At 42.5% G+C, this 13,874-nt stretch overlaps 1 protein-coding gene across 4 annotated transcripts in view; it reads left to right on the top strand.

Annotated features, from left to right (window-relative positions):
- The window catches only part of NTRK2 (neurotrophic receptor tyrosine kinase 2), a 213,529-nt gene that overhangs the window by 120,424 nt on the left and 79,231 nt on the right, over positions 1-13,874 (top strand). For all 4 annotated transcript variants that reach the window (XM_049795658.1, XM_049795659.1, XM_049795663.1 and 1 more), the window contains one exon: positions 5,368-5,556. In XM_049795658.1, coding sequence (XP_049651615.1) covers positions 5,368-5,556 — 189 coding nt within the window. The remainder of the gene's footprint in view (positions 1-5,367; positions 5,557-13,874) is intronic.

Genomic DNA, 13,874 nt, shown 5'->3' with positions numbered 1-13,874 from the left:
GGGTTGCTGAAGGTTGAAGAATAACAACTGCCAATTGCTACCACGACGGTGCACTGGCAGCAATATCACACCAACCGAGACTCTCTGATTCCCATCCACAAATTGATTCACCAACTGGAGAGCCAAGGAGTGATCAGCAAAACTCGCTCACCCTTTCATAGTCCCATATGACCAGTGCGGAAGTCTAATGGGGAGTGGAGATTAACAGTTGACTATCGCGGCCTGAATGAAGTTACGCCACCACTGAGTGCTGCCGTTCCAGATATGCTAGAACTTCAGTACGAGCTAGAGTCAAAGGCAGCCAAGTGGTATGCCACATGGCTAATGCATTTTTCTCAATCCCTCTGGCAGCAGAGTGTCGTCCACAATTTGCCTTTACTTGGAGGGGTGTCCAGTACACTTGGAATCGATTGCCCCAGGGGTGGAAACACAGCCCCACCATTTGCCATGGACTAATCCAGACTGCACTGGAAAAAGGTGAAGCTCCGGAACACCTGCAATACATTGATGACATCATCGTATGGGGCAACACAGCAGAAGAAGTCTTTGAGAAAGGGAAGAAAATAATCCAAATCCTTCTGAAAGCCAGTTTTGCCATAAAAGAAAGTAGGGTCAACGGACCTGCACAGGAGATCCAGTTTTTGGGAATAAAATGGCAAGATGGACGTCGTCAGATCCCAATGGACGTGATTAACAAAATAGCAGCTATGTCTACCCCAACTAATAAAAAGGACACACGGCCTTCTTATGTGTCGTGGGGTTTTGGAGAATGCATAATCCAAATTACAGTTTAATTGTAAGCCCTCTCTATCAAGTGACCAGGAAGAAGAATGATTTTAAATGGGGCCCCGAACAACAACAAGCCTTTGAACAAATTAAACGGGAGATTGTTCATGCCGTAGCCCTTGGACCAGTCCAGACAGGACAAGATGTTAAAAATGTGCTCTACACTGCAGCTGGGGAGAATGGCCTGGAGCCTCTGGCAGAAAGCACCTGGGGAAACCCGAGGCCGACCCCAGGGGTTTTGGAATCAAGGATATCGAGGATCCGAGGCTCACTATACTCCAACTGAAAAAGAGATATTGGCAGCGTATGAAGGAATTCAAGCCACCTCAGAAGTGGTTGGTACTGAGACACAGCTCTTCTTAGCACCCCAACCACCAGTGCTGGGCTGGATGTTCAAAGGGAAAGTCTCCTCTACACATCACGCGACTGACGCTACCTGGAGTAAGTGGATCGCACTGATCACACAGCGGACTCACATAGGAAACCCCAGTCGCCCAGGAATTTTAGAGTGATCACGGACTGGCCAGAAGGCAAAGATTTTGGAATGTTGCCAGAGGAGGAGGTGGCATGTGCTGAAGAAGCCCCGCTGTATAATAAACTGCCAGAAAATGAGAGGCAATATGCCCTGTTCACTGATAGGTCCTGTCGCATTGTGGGAAAGCATCGAAGGTGGAAGGCTGCTGTATGGAGTCCTACACGACAAGCTGCAGAAACTGCTGAAGGAGAAGGCGAATCGAGTCAGTTTGCAGAGGTGAAAGCCATCCAGCTAGCATTAGGTATTGCTGAAAGAGAAAAGTGGCCAGTGCTCTATCTCTCTACTGACTCATGGATGGGCTCATGGGCAAATGCCCTGTGGGGGTGCTTACAGCAATGGAAGCAGAGCAACTGGCAGCACAGAGGTAGACCTATTTGGGCTGCCGCACTGTGGAAAGATATTGCGTCCCGGCTAGAGAATCTGGTTGTAAAAGTACATCATGTAGATGCTCATGTACCTAAGGGTCGGGCCACTGAAGAACATCAAAACAATGAACAGGTGGATCAGGCTGCCAAGATTGAAGTGGCTCAGGTGGACCTGGACTGGCAACATAAGGGTGAGCTATTTATGGCTTGGTGGGCCCATGATACCTCAGGCCATCAGGGAAGAGATGCAACATATAGATGGGCTCAAGATCGAGGGGTGGACCTGACCATGGATACTATCCATGAATGTGAAACATGTGCTGCAATTAAGCAAGCCAGATGGTTAAAGCCCCTGCGGTATGGAGGGTGATGGCTGAAATATAAATTTGGGGAAGCCTGGCAGATTGACTATATCACACTCCCACAAACTCGCCAAGGCAAGCGCTATGTGCTGACAATGGTGGAAGCAACCACCGGATGGCTGGAAACATATCCTGTGCCCCATGCCACTGCCCGGAACACTATCCTGGGCCTTGAGAAGCAGGTCTTGTGGCGACATGGCACCCCAGAAAGAACTGAGTCAGACAACAGGACTCATTTCTGAAACAACCTCATAGACACCTGGGCCAAAGAGCATGGCATTGAGTGAGTGTATCATATCCCCTATCATGCACTAGCCTCTTGGAAAATTGAGCGATACAATGGACTGTTAAAGACTACATTGAAAGCAATGGGTGGTGGAACTTTCAAACATTGGGATACACATTTAGCAAAAGCCACCTGGTTAGTCAACACCAGAGGATCTGCCAATTGGAGTGGCCCTGCCTAATCAGAATTTTTACATACTGTAGAAGGGGATAAAGTCCCTGTAGTGCACATGAAAAACATGTTAGGGAAAACAGCCTGGGTTACTCCTGCCTCAGGCAAAGGTAAAGCCATTCGTGGGATTGCTTTTGCTCAAGGGCCTGGGTGCACTTGGTGGGTGATGCGAAAAGATGGAGAAGTCCGATGTGTGCCTCAAGGGGATTTGATTTTAGGTGAAAATAGCCAGAATTAAACTGTATGGTATTAGTTGCTATATAACCCTGCTACTGTATGTTATCATTACTATAATTGTTATAAGCTATATCCATAGTACTATAGTAAGAATCACTTGGATCAAGCAAGAACTGTGATAAAACTGAGCAAAGCTTAGTAGTGATGGAACCAGAACTGACTCCAGCATGCAACAATCCAACGGTGCACACCATCCTCCTGCTGCATCAAATGTCATCTGCTCATCACACTGCACTGAAGCCCAGTTCTGCTCTACCGACTGAGAGGACTTTGCACCATGCCTCTTGCCCAGACAGACTGGTGTGACAGATGGAGCCCAGAGTCGGAAGCTAAATGAACTCAACAAATGTTTTATGAACATAACTCATGAACTAAAGGAATGATATCTCTGTGTGTGTATACATATATATATATATGTATCATTGTTCATATGTCGCAAAGGGATGGAAAGGTGGTGATGATTGATCAGGATGTAACTAAAGGTATGGGAATTGAGCATGACATCAATGGTATAGAATAAGGGGTGGATACTGTCCTGGTTTCAGCTGGGATAGAGTTAACTGTCTTCCTAGTAGCTGGTACAGTGCTGTGTTTTGAGTTCAATACCCGAAGAATGTTGATAACACTGATGTTTTCAGTTGATGCTCAGTAGTGTTTAGACTAAAGTCAAGGATTTTTCAGCTTCTCATGCCCAGCCAGCGAGAAAGCTGGAGGGGCACAAGAAGTTGGCACAGGACACAGCCAGGGCAGCTGACCCAAACTGGCCAATGGGGTATTGCATACCATGGGACGTCCCATCCAGTATAGGAACTGGGAAGGGGGGGCAGGGAATCGCCGCTGGGGGGACTGACGGGGTGTCGGTCGGTGAGTGGTGAGCAATTGCACTGTTCATCATTTGTACATTCCAATCCTTTTATTACTACTGTTGTCATTTTATTAGTGTTATCATTATCCTTATTAGTTTTTTCTTTTCTGTTCTATTAAACTGTTCTTATCTCAACCCATGGGTTTTACTTCTTTTTCCCCGATTTTCTCCCCCATTCCACTGGATGGGGGGGAGTGAGTGAGCGGCTGCGTGGTGCTTAGTTGCTGGCTGGGGTTAAACCACGACAGTCTAGCACTGTCATAGTTCTAATCTTGCTCCTTAATTGTGTGTGTGTTATTGTGGATCCTGCCCATCTTCTCTCACGTCCTCAATGATGTGTGTACAAGACCTGCTGCTCGTCCCCATTCTCTCTCTCTGCATTCCCCATCTCTCCTGCAGATGCAGATGTCATCTATGTGGCAGGTTACTTAGCTCTGTCGCGCCTATGCACTGTTCCTTCTGTCCAGCCTAAAACTCAGTCTGGGGCTCCAACATTTTGCAATGGGGTGACTGGTGACTTGGAGTAAACACAGCTCTTCGTCATTCTCAAGATCCTCTATGCTGCCCCCTTCTCTGGGGGGACATTCACCCCACCTGTCTGATGATGCCATTGCAGGTTAGGCATTTCCAGAGGGTGAATTTTTCTATCTGTTTCTAGCATTGTCTTTTGATTGTTACAATTAGAAGACGTGAATGCCACCCAAAAACCCTGGTTAGCATGGATGGAGAATGAAGTGAATTGTGATGTGTGTGATCTCTGCTGGGACATTACGCAAAACGTTGTCTCTGCTAAATGGTGATTCTGGTTTTCTTTGAATGCTGGATGTAAACGGGAAGATGTAATGTGGAATTTAAGTGGCAGGGTGAGATGACAAGAGTTCAAATGTCACCAGTGCTGGTCTTGGTGTTAGATCAAAGGCCCCTGCAGCTCACAGAAGTGGGACACTGTGCTAAGCAGGATTTTTTTACTGATTTACAAGGCTTTATCTCCTTGGCACTTTTGCTAAAAATATAAACCACAAAACAAAAACTGTCACTGAATTACTGATCAAAATAAACATCTTTCTGGAAGGTGACTAGATTCAGGTATGGATGGTGGAACCAGTGGGATATTCTCCTGGGCTGGATGAGCCTCTCTGCAGTGACCCCAGATTTTGCACTGGGGTGGGATGTGTCTTTCCCACTACTCTTCTCAGCATCTGCTCTGCCCCTTCTGTGACTGTTCAGATTGTCCCCTGGATTTTGGCTCTCAAGCAATAATATGTTGTCTTTCAGAAATTACCAGCTTCCTACATTAGGATGAGTCCATCTCCTCTGTGTCTTTTGTCTTCTTATTATGCCATCTCAAAGGGAGGGCAGGCATTCCCTGGATTTGTGGCAATTATTGCTGTGTGATCCAAGTAGGGCATAAGGTAAAAAATTTAATGTGTGTATATCATAGCTTATTTCTGAGAAAGGCAGAAGGAGTTCAACAAATTTGGAGATCTTGCCCAGTGACAGACTGGACTCTGACGTATTTAGTCTAGGTGATATACCAGTACAAAAATTTGCTTCATGTTTCAACTCCTAATGGGAAAACCCCGCTATTCTCCAGACATACAGAATTCCTGAGGTAAGGTCAACAAGGCACACGAAGAGAACTGTTGACTATGGGGATGGAAGACAAACTAGTCCAAAAAAAAAAAAAAAAAAAAAAGAATCGTCTGAGGGAAGGGAATCATGTGCTGAGTTATAGAAAAAATCTTTGTTTCTAACTCTAGGTCCTTCTTCAGTTATCAGCAATGACGATGATTCAGCCAGTCCCCTCCACCACATCTCAAATGGCAGTAACACTCCATCTTCTTCTGAGGGGGGTCCTGACGCAGTCATCATTGGGATGACGAAGATTCCCGTCATCGAAAATCCCCAGTATTTTGGAATTACCAACAATCAGCTCAAGCCAGACACCTGTAAGTACAAACAACTGTATGTGTTTCAGTCATTCATTTTACCTGTGCAAGTGCTCGGGCTCCTTAACAAAGCTAGCAGAACAAAATGCTCTAAATTCTTGGGAGTGGAAGGGTGGGGTTAAAATGTATGCAATTTGTTAAAGGCACATGAGATGAACCGCTTTACATCTGTCGAAGCCAAATTCAGCCCTTATGATGAGTCAGTGAAGTCAGCAGTGTTACACACAAAGCCCGATTCGTATTCCATCAAAGTCACCGGTAGCCTTTCCATTGATTTCAGTGGTCTTTGGCCAGTCCTGTGCACTGAATGTGTTCTTGGGAGAAAACAAATCCTGAGTCAGAAGTAGAAGTCAGTATTGTTACATACATGCTGCTTTTAATTTGATTGTATTAGCAATGAACATAACCTAACTTTGAAATCTGAGTATTTGTAAAGTTATAAGAATGATAAGGGTTAAAACTGCAATTATTGTAATTCCGTTGAATAATTCAACCACTACAGCCAGAAAAGATGTTGAATATTTAAAAGTAGAGCAGAAGGTTGCATGGTAGACAATAAATGTCACATACAAATTCTTTAATGTTCAGTTAGAAGCAGGTGAAATGTGAAAAAATATGAAGTGTTAAACATAATTAACTATGAATAGTTAAAAAAGAGTATCCCTAACTTCAGATGCTAGTAACAGTTTTAGAATTGGACATGTGAAATGTTGATTTATGAACCAGTGATTAGCATTGCAGCAGATAACTGAAAAAATACCTAAAGGATATTGTGATTCATAGTAAGTAACTGCATGGCTTACTATTTTTCATCAGTACATTAAGGTCTTTAAGTATTTCAGAGAAGGTTGTTCCTGCCTCTTTTTCACTCATTTTGTGTGTGTGTGTGAATGTACATACATTTCTGAAGTGTCACTGGAAGTCTGAACTGTTTCTCTGGGAAGTCCCTCTAGAGATTCCCAGTATAGCTGCTGAGCACTGGGCTTGCAACTAAGGGATGCTACATCCTCTCCTGAATGATACTGCTTCATAGAGCAAACTGTAGTCTAGGGGCTTACTGCCAAGGTCAGAAACCTTTGCCTCCAACTTTGCAAAGCTTAAATGCCATAATAGGAATCTTTCTTGACCTGTGAATGAGGGCATGCATGCATATGTGTATGCACGACTTCTAAGGTTGCAAAGACTGATGCTGGACTACCTACGTATCTTGTGAATTTTAATGCTTAATCTACATCTAAGCACAAGCCACAGAAGGATGCTCCTGCAACACAACAGAAGGTCTTTTTCTGCTCTTTATTGTACATCCCTGATGTTTGCTCTTACTGTAGCTTTATTGTGTGGCACAATTTTGTGATTAGAAATACCCCATTATTTCTTCTACCAGAGGATATTTAAATAATCTGGCCTAGTGTATGCAGTGGGATGCATAAGGTACTTGAATTGCTGGTACTTGATCAGCTCAAGGAAGATGTTACATAGATGCATTCTGATTAGAACATTAATTCCTATGAAGAACAGAAGCTGCTAGGGAATCAGAAACAGGCAACATGCCCACTAGAGGTTTCTAATGTTATACATAAGGCCATGCTTTTAAATATGAGGCTATTGTACCTCTGTTCCCAGCTGCATTAGACAACATTATAATTGTTTAAATAAACATTAGTGAGTACAGAGTATTTAACTTTCAGCATTAAAGTTGGAACAACATACGTGCTGTTCTGGGGAAAAACCCAAACTGTACCAAAACACAGAATTCTCTCACATTTAGTAAGATGCACGTGAAGTACGGATACATTAAATCATGGCTGACTAGTGCTAAGTAGGTCCTGATCCTAAAAATACAGAAGTCCGTGTTTGGTTTTGTGTGCTGCAATGAAACCCACATGGTGTCAGGGAAATTAATCACAGTACATGAAGTTCAGTTTGGGCATAAATGCTTGCAGGATGTGGCTCAAGACTTTGATATGGTGTGCTGAGGAGGTTTGTGGGGCTGATGCTCTGCATTCTGCCACGTTGCCATGGTGGTCCCAGTCCTTGTGGTTTTATTGCTTTAGCAAAGAGAATCAGGTAAACTGTGGTAGTGTATATACCAAGGCAGATTTCTCCTACCACACTGAACATCTGTCCAATAAAAAGCATAATTAAAATTACCTCGGACAAAAATGGTCTTCTAAGAAATAATTTCACATACACTTTCTTTCCATCTCTCTCATTCGCTTATTATTACAGAGCTGCACTTGTCCTTTCTTAGCCTGCCACCCTCCTCCTGATGTGTATATCTGGTATTTATAAACCTCTAAGCTAAGTAGCTCTCGTACTTTTTTCCTGTTTACAATAATGCCAGCTCCAGATGTCATCTGGTTTCTCATCTCCAGCAAGATAATTAACATTTATGTTTATTTCCTATCTGGTCTAAGTTCCATTGTCTGCTAGCATTAAACGGCAATCACTGATAGTCGTGCTGGAAAAGATTCTTCTGTATTTAGCTTATGTTTGTCTGTGGAAGGAGGTGAGACTTCGAGCTAGGTGAAACTGTATGCAGATGGTATTGCAGTTTTCACAGAAGTTGAAGGAGTACGTCTGCTGTGACTAGCAAGTGGAGTTTCTTTTTTGTTATCTACTTAAGCCATATTTTAAAAATAGTTTGTGATCAATTTAGTTTGAAATTCCATCACTGTGTCAGTAAATTGGTACTTTTGCTACTGAATAACTAAATCCTGAAGAGCAGTAGCTTCTAAAGGTCAGTCTCATGCTAAACGTTATAGCACTTTCCTCCTCTTGAGAGACAGCTTTTAAGGTGGGAAAAGCAAACTGAGGACTGAAGACCCATCGGCTAGAGGGGTCAGGTTCCAGTCATCACTCAGGACTGCATTTCTGTCCCAGGTTTCAGGACAAACACTCATCTGTACCTTTAATTGGCATAATGGTAGGAAATTACTCTTCATCTTCCAACTGGAATTGGCTGATATTTCCCACTCCAGCTGCCTATCATGTTAACTACCCATTTTCCCCACCAGCAAACCCACTGATGCTTCTTCAGCACTTGTCTGTCTGACACCGTGTCCCAGCATTCCTGGTTTTTCCTTTCCTTGCCATGTACCCTTGGTTGCTGCTGGCTGGTGGGCTCATCTGCCACTCCAATAACTTGAATATTTCCAGCTTGAAAGTTTACAGTCTGTCGTGCACAGACACGTTTCAGACACGTACCAGACTTCTTCATTCCTTTTTGTGTGAAATCAAAAGGTGTTTCCTCTTTGGCAGTACTTGGCAATCAGTGACAACTCTGCTTTCAGATGTGTGAGACAGAGTCCACAGCCTGGACTTCGTGAAATGCTCTTTGCACTTAAGTCATTATAAACCAGGTTGTGCTACATGTATTAGCATGAGCCTGCAAACCTCTTGCCTGGGAATTACGAACAGTGTTCAGTCATTGCTGTTGAAAATTGGGCCATAACTTTGTAGTGAAGTAACATCACCAGGTGCAGAAACCTTGCATGGATGGCAAACCTTGCAAAGATTTTTGTCCCCTGAAATCAACTGGGTGATGTAATATAGCATGGGCATAAGTGCTGACTAACGCTAGGTGGTTAGCTTCACTAATCTTACGAGCTGTCACAGCCCCTAAGCTATTTGGTATTTTCATTGATACCATGACATTTCAAAAATTAGTCTTCTACATCTCTGCACAGAAATCATAGTTGCGAAAGTGGCCAACTGAGCCTACCAGACCTGTTGAAACAGGACAAAAGAAACAAAGCCATTTTCCCCTATGAACGGCTGTGGTCTTTTTTCATTCATCATTTAGCTTGCAGCCCAGTTCTTGGAATGTATCAGCCCATTGTTCTGACATTTCTGTGATTAATGGTGGAAATGCAGTCAGTAAATAATATTGCTGTGTTGGCAGTAATGTGAAAACCAAAACCTGAGGAGAGGGCATGTGTAAAACGTCAGTGGAAGTGCCCAGGTTGAGACTCTGAGGACAGAACTTGGGTAAGAAACTGCTTGCAGGTGGTTTGGAGATTTCAGGAATCAAATTGTTCTCTGAATCTCACCCCAGTAACCCCCACCTCTGCCTCATGAAGTCACTGTGGTTGTTTGAGTGCAACTGGAGGGAAGGCTGAGGCTGGAGCTTTGCCCTTTCATGGGAAGGTTTGCAAGCTCCAGGTTTCAAGCCCCCTACGGTGGATATGTAGCAGCTGCATTGACATCAGTCTGTACTTCCCAGCTAATCTGTATTTGCAAGGCACTCAATTTTACCCCTAAAGATGTTATCAACAATGGAAAATACCATACTGGGCAGGCTTGTTGATTACTCAGTGGGTGGTTTAGTGGCAAGATGTTTTTAGTGGCTGGCCATACATACAGCCATTGAGTTTCAGATGATGTGGTGTGGATTATGGCTTTCATGTGGGAAATTTAGGTATATTAATGGGATATTCTTAATATTTCGTCTATATTTCTGCAGTTTGGGATTGTGTTCCCTCAAGCATAGGAGTGTGAATGTGCAGTTTAGATAATAATTATTGTACTTCCAGTTGGCCTCTATTAGGGAAAGTCTGCAGCTGATTACAAGTTGGCATAAATAATTATTGTAAATTAATCTTGATTTATTTGGCTGACCTGAAAAAATGAATTTACAGTCTATAGCTCCAGTTCCACAGTAAAATCACTAATTGCATGTGTGATGCTAATTTTAAAGGCAGAAGTTTTGAGAGCGTCCCTCTTCTATCCCATTTTGAACACTGAACTTTTCAATTTATGCTTAGGGATTTTAATTTGTATTTCAGGGATTGTTACACCATTTAGTTAAAGGTGATCTCAGTCTTTTACTGACTTTCCTTCTTCTTTCACTATAGATTTCTTTTTAACATATACATAGCGGGACTTTGGTTGTCCCTGTTAGGCAGGAAAGTTGCAGAAATCCTCTGCTTCAGTCCACCACCTTCTTGAATGAATTTTAAGGGAGAGAAGAAATAAGAGTGTTATTCTTATCATTTTATCATGACTCCCACAGTACTGGACTTTTGTCTTTAAAACCATAGGTCTTGGAGTCTGGTGATGATGTCAGATTTCATTTTAGAATGAAAAAAAAAAAAAGTGAAGAAAAGCTTGAGAATGTGAAGTAGACCCCAGAAGGCTAAGGAAACAGAAAAAAAAGATCTGGATTTGTTTTTCTTTGTTTATTACATTGTGGTTCTTTTTAAACTCAGTTTCTTGATTTAGGAGTATTTGAGCATGATGGCAGCATGTAAGGGTGCAGAGCTGGCCCTGCTCTGCTAGCCTGGGGAGGTGGCCCTGGCATGGACTGCCGCAGAGAGCACAGGGGAGCAGGCAGATACCAGGACCTGCTGACTGTCATTTCCTCTCCCAGGCCATTTGTGGAAGGGTGCAGCTACCTTTAGTTCAATACCCAGTTGTTTCTGTGGCTCTGACCACTCACACCCCAGAAAGCGGGCTGGTTGCTCTTAGTTTTGGAGTAGGCTGACAACCTTCTCCCCAACCCTTGGATCACTAGCAATGGGCTATTTGATATAAAAAAGAAATAGTTGCTGTATTTCCAGGTAGACTGAACAGAAGGAGGGTATGTAGTCACTTGGTTTGTATTTCTCAGGCATCCTTGCCCCGGGATTCCCACAGCAGAGCCTGGCCCCCAGGCATGTGTTTCCTTGCTGGATGCACGGGCTCTCACTGCAGAGCAGGAACATGAGATTCCGGTGATACAAAAACTGCTGGCAAAAAGGAAAATTCACCAAGAGAGCCTCCGCGCTGCAGGGATTTATCAGGCCTCTGACCCAGAGCAGCAGATTTGTTCATTTCCATGTGCTGTGCATCGTGCACACACGGTATGCTGTAGAAAATAGCAATACGCCATGAGCAGACTGCCTGAAGTGGACAATCTGTTTGACTTTATTTCCACCTAACAAATTATGGCCTGTTTTAGGTTGTGTCTGTCACCCTACGCTTTCTCACAGTTTTGAGGAATAGGGGTAATTTTTGACACACATTGCAAGGTAAAAAATAGACGGCGTTGGTCCCTGTGTCCAGAAGAAGGGTATCCCAAGGGAAACACTCTGTCAGCATTTCCATCTCTTTTGAAAGGCTTTTATATCTGAGTGACCACAAAGGAACGGCTGCTGTAGTGGTTTCTTAGCCAGCTAAGCTGGAAGCCTGGGGATTTTCCATCAACTCCCAAAGTCTGCAGAGCTGAAAATTTATAAGCAGCTCATTTTCCTATAAAAGACACCATGACCTCAACAGCCAGAATGCAGAGGAGCAAAACTGATCAGCCTTAGTGAAATCCAGACTGGGAGGAAAAAGCTAGCTGTCCAAGCTGAACTTGCCAGTCTTGACATTCATTGGTAGTTGGGATTCAGAGGTTGGGAGGCTTAACAGGGCACTTGCTTCAGGATCATCAGATGCTGAAAACCAAAAAGCTTTAGATGCTGAAGGCCAAATATGATTGAGGTTGAGATTACAAGGAGCGATATACATATTATATTTTCTGGTTGTCCCGATCCCATTGTGTGTCTTGCTCTGGAGATATTTTATTGGCTAGGTAAATGCGTAGGAGACGTATTGGCTGAATAAAGATATAAAGATATATGAAGGTGTATTTTATCATCTTGACTAAATACTTCTGTAGTTTGATTGCATGTTTTAATCCCTGACTGCAGTCATCATTTAAAATGTGTGTCTTTGCAATTGTTCATGAAGTCATACATACATCAGAAATGGCAGCCATATACATGAGTGGTGTACTTCGTTTGTTGCATTTGACTTCTGTTAATTGGGCAAGAGATTTGTCTCCCAGACCATAGCGTATTGAGTATCAGATATTTTTGCCAATGATGTGGTCACATACTTCCTTTGCCCAACAAATAAAATGTAAGAGGGAATAAATAAATTCATGGGAAATTAGATTTTTTAACTCCTGCTGCTCATTCTGAGACTCAGCAGACCTGCGGGGTTTTTTTGTTTTCCAACCAGATGGAAGAAATTGTCCCAATGGCAGAAGCCTTCAACTTGAAAAGCATGGGTTTCTACCTTCTTAAAAATTCTGATTTGGAAAGGAAGGAATATTTCCACATTTAGTGTGGAGGTGAACCTATAGAATCACTTTTGCCCCCAGAAGTTACTTGTGTTTCAGTCTTGATCTGTCCATGAAGTCCATTTACATCTAATAAAATAGGCAAGAAATCATGCTTTCAGCAAAATATTTGCATTTCATCACACAGACTGTTGTTCTGTGACCTGAATTATTCAGTAAACTACTTGCTCTGAGGGTCCAAATGCTGGAAATGCAACTGCAAGAAAGAACAGCTTGGACCCTGACCTTTAATTTATGACTAGCATGAATGTTTCATCACCTGGAAATATAGCACATGAAACATACTTCTGTCTAAATAGTGGATGTTTTAAGGAGATCTGAGCAATGAAGATCCAAAGTATGCATTTCAATTACAGAGACAGAGTACAAGGCGAGACAGTGTGAAACATGCACTCTCAGGAAAGTGTCCTGTGTCAAAATTCAGGTAGAGTGTGCACCTTCTTGTGTAAATATGTCAGATAAACTTAAGATAGCACACTATTTTTCTTCAGCAGAGCACTGCAATGCACTGTCAACATTAAGCCCAACCATGGGCTTCATGTGAAGAGCCCGCTTAAGGACTTCATGAAAGTTGAAATGAAATGAAATATAGGCGCAAGTATTCTCTGCAATTAGGGTATTAGTCAAGATCAAAAAGCCCAACATGGTGCTTTTTTAGTAGGTGTAATCTCAGTAGCATCAGTACATTCAGTTTGTCCTTTGACAGTACATCTGTAGCAGAAATACATACACTATTTTGGCACCAAAATATGTAGCTAAATCAGTAATACCTAAATGACAAATAGCACCATTTATATTGTAATGATAAAATTATGCCTTTCAGACTCTGTGCTGCATACTAAGTTCTATGGATGTTGATTTTATATATGCATGTGTATTTAAAAGCATAATGGGAAAATAACATGATGGAGATTAAATGGGTAGTAGTTATATTTAAGCTGAATGGGAAAAAAGTAATCCATTGTGAAAACCTCCTTATCATGATCCTAAGTATGGGAGCAGGATTGGGCCTTGGATTTATTCCTTTGTGTTAGTGAGTTTTGGCTAAATGAGAAATGCAGATTCCAGGGAAGCAAGGTAGTATAAATAAGAATAAAATGAGAAATTTTAGGTCTAATAAATACTCAAATATGAGAAAAACAGAAGTAAATCAAATAACTTTGTAGCCAAAATTATTTCATAAACCCTACTTCTGACTTCCATCACCAAG

Source organism: Accipiter gentilis, chromosome Z (genome assembly GCF_929443795.1).
Source record: "Accipiter gentilis chromosome Z, bAccGen1.1, whole genome shotgun sequence".
Taxonomy (NCBI): Eukaryota; Metazoa; Chordata; class Aves; order Accipitriformes; family Accipitridae; genus Astur; species Astur gentilis.
Note: the sequence above shows the minus strand (reverse complement) of the source record. Positions and strands in the feature narration are given on the sequence as shown.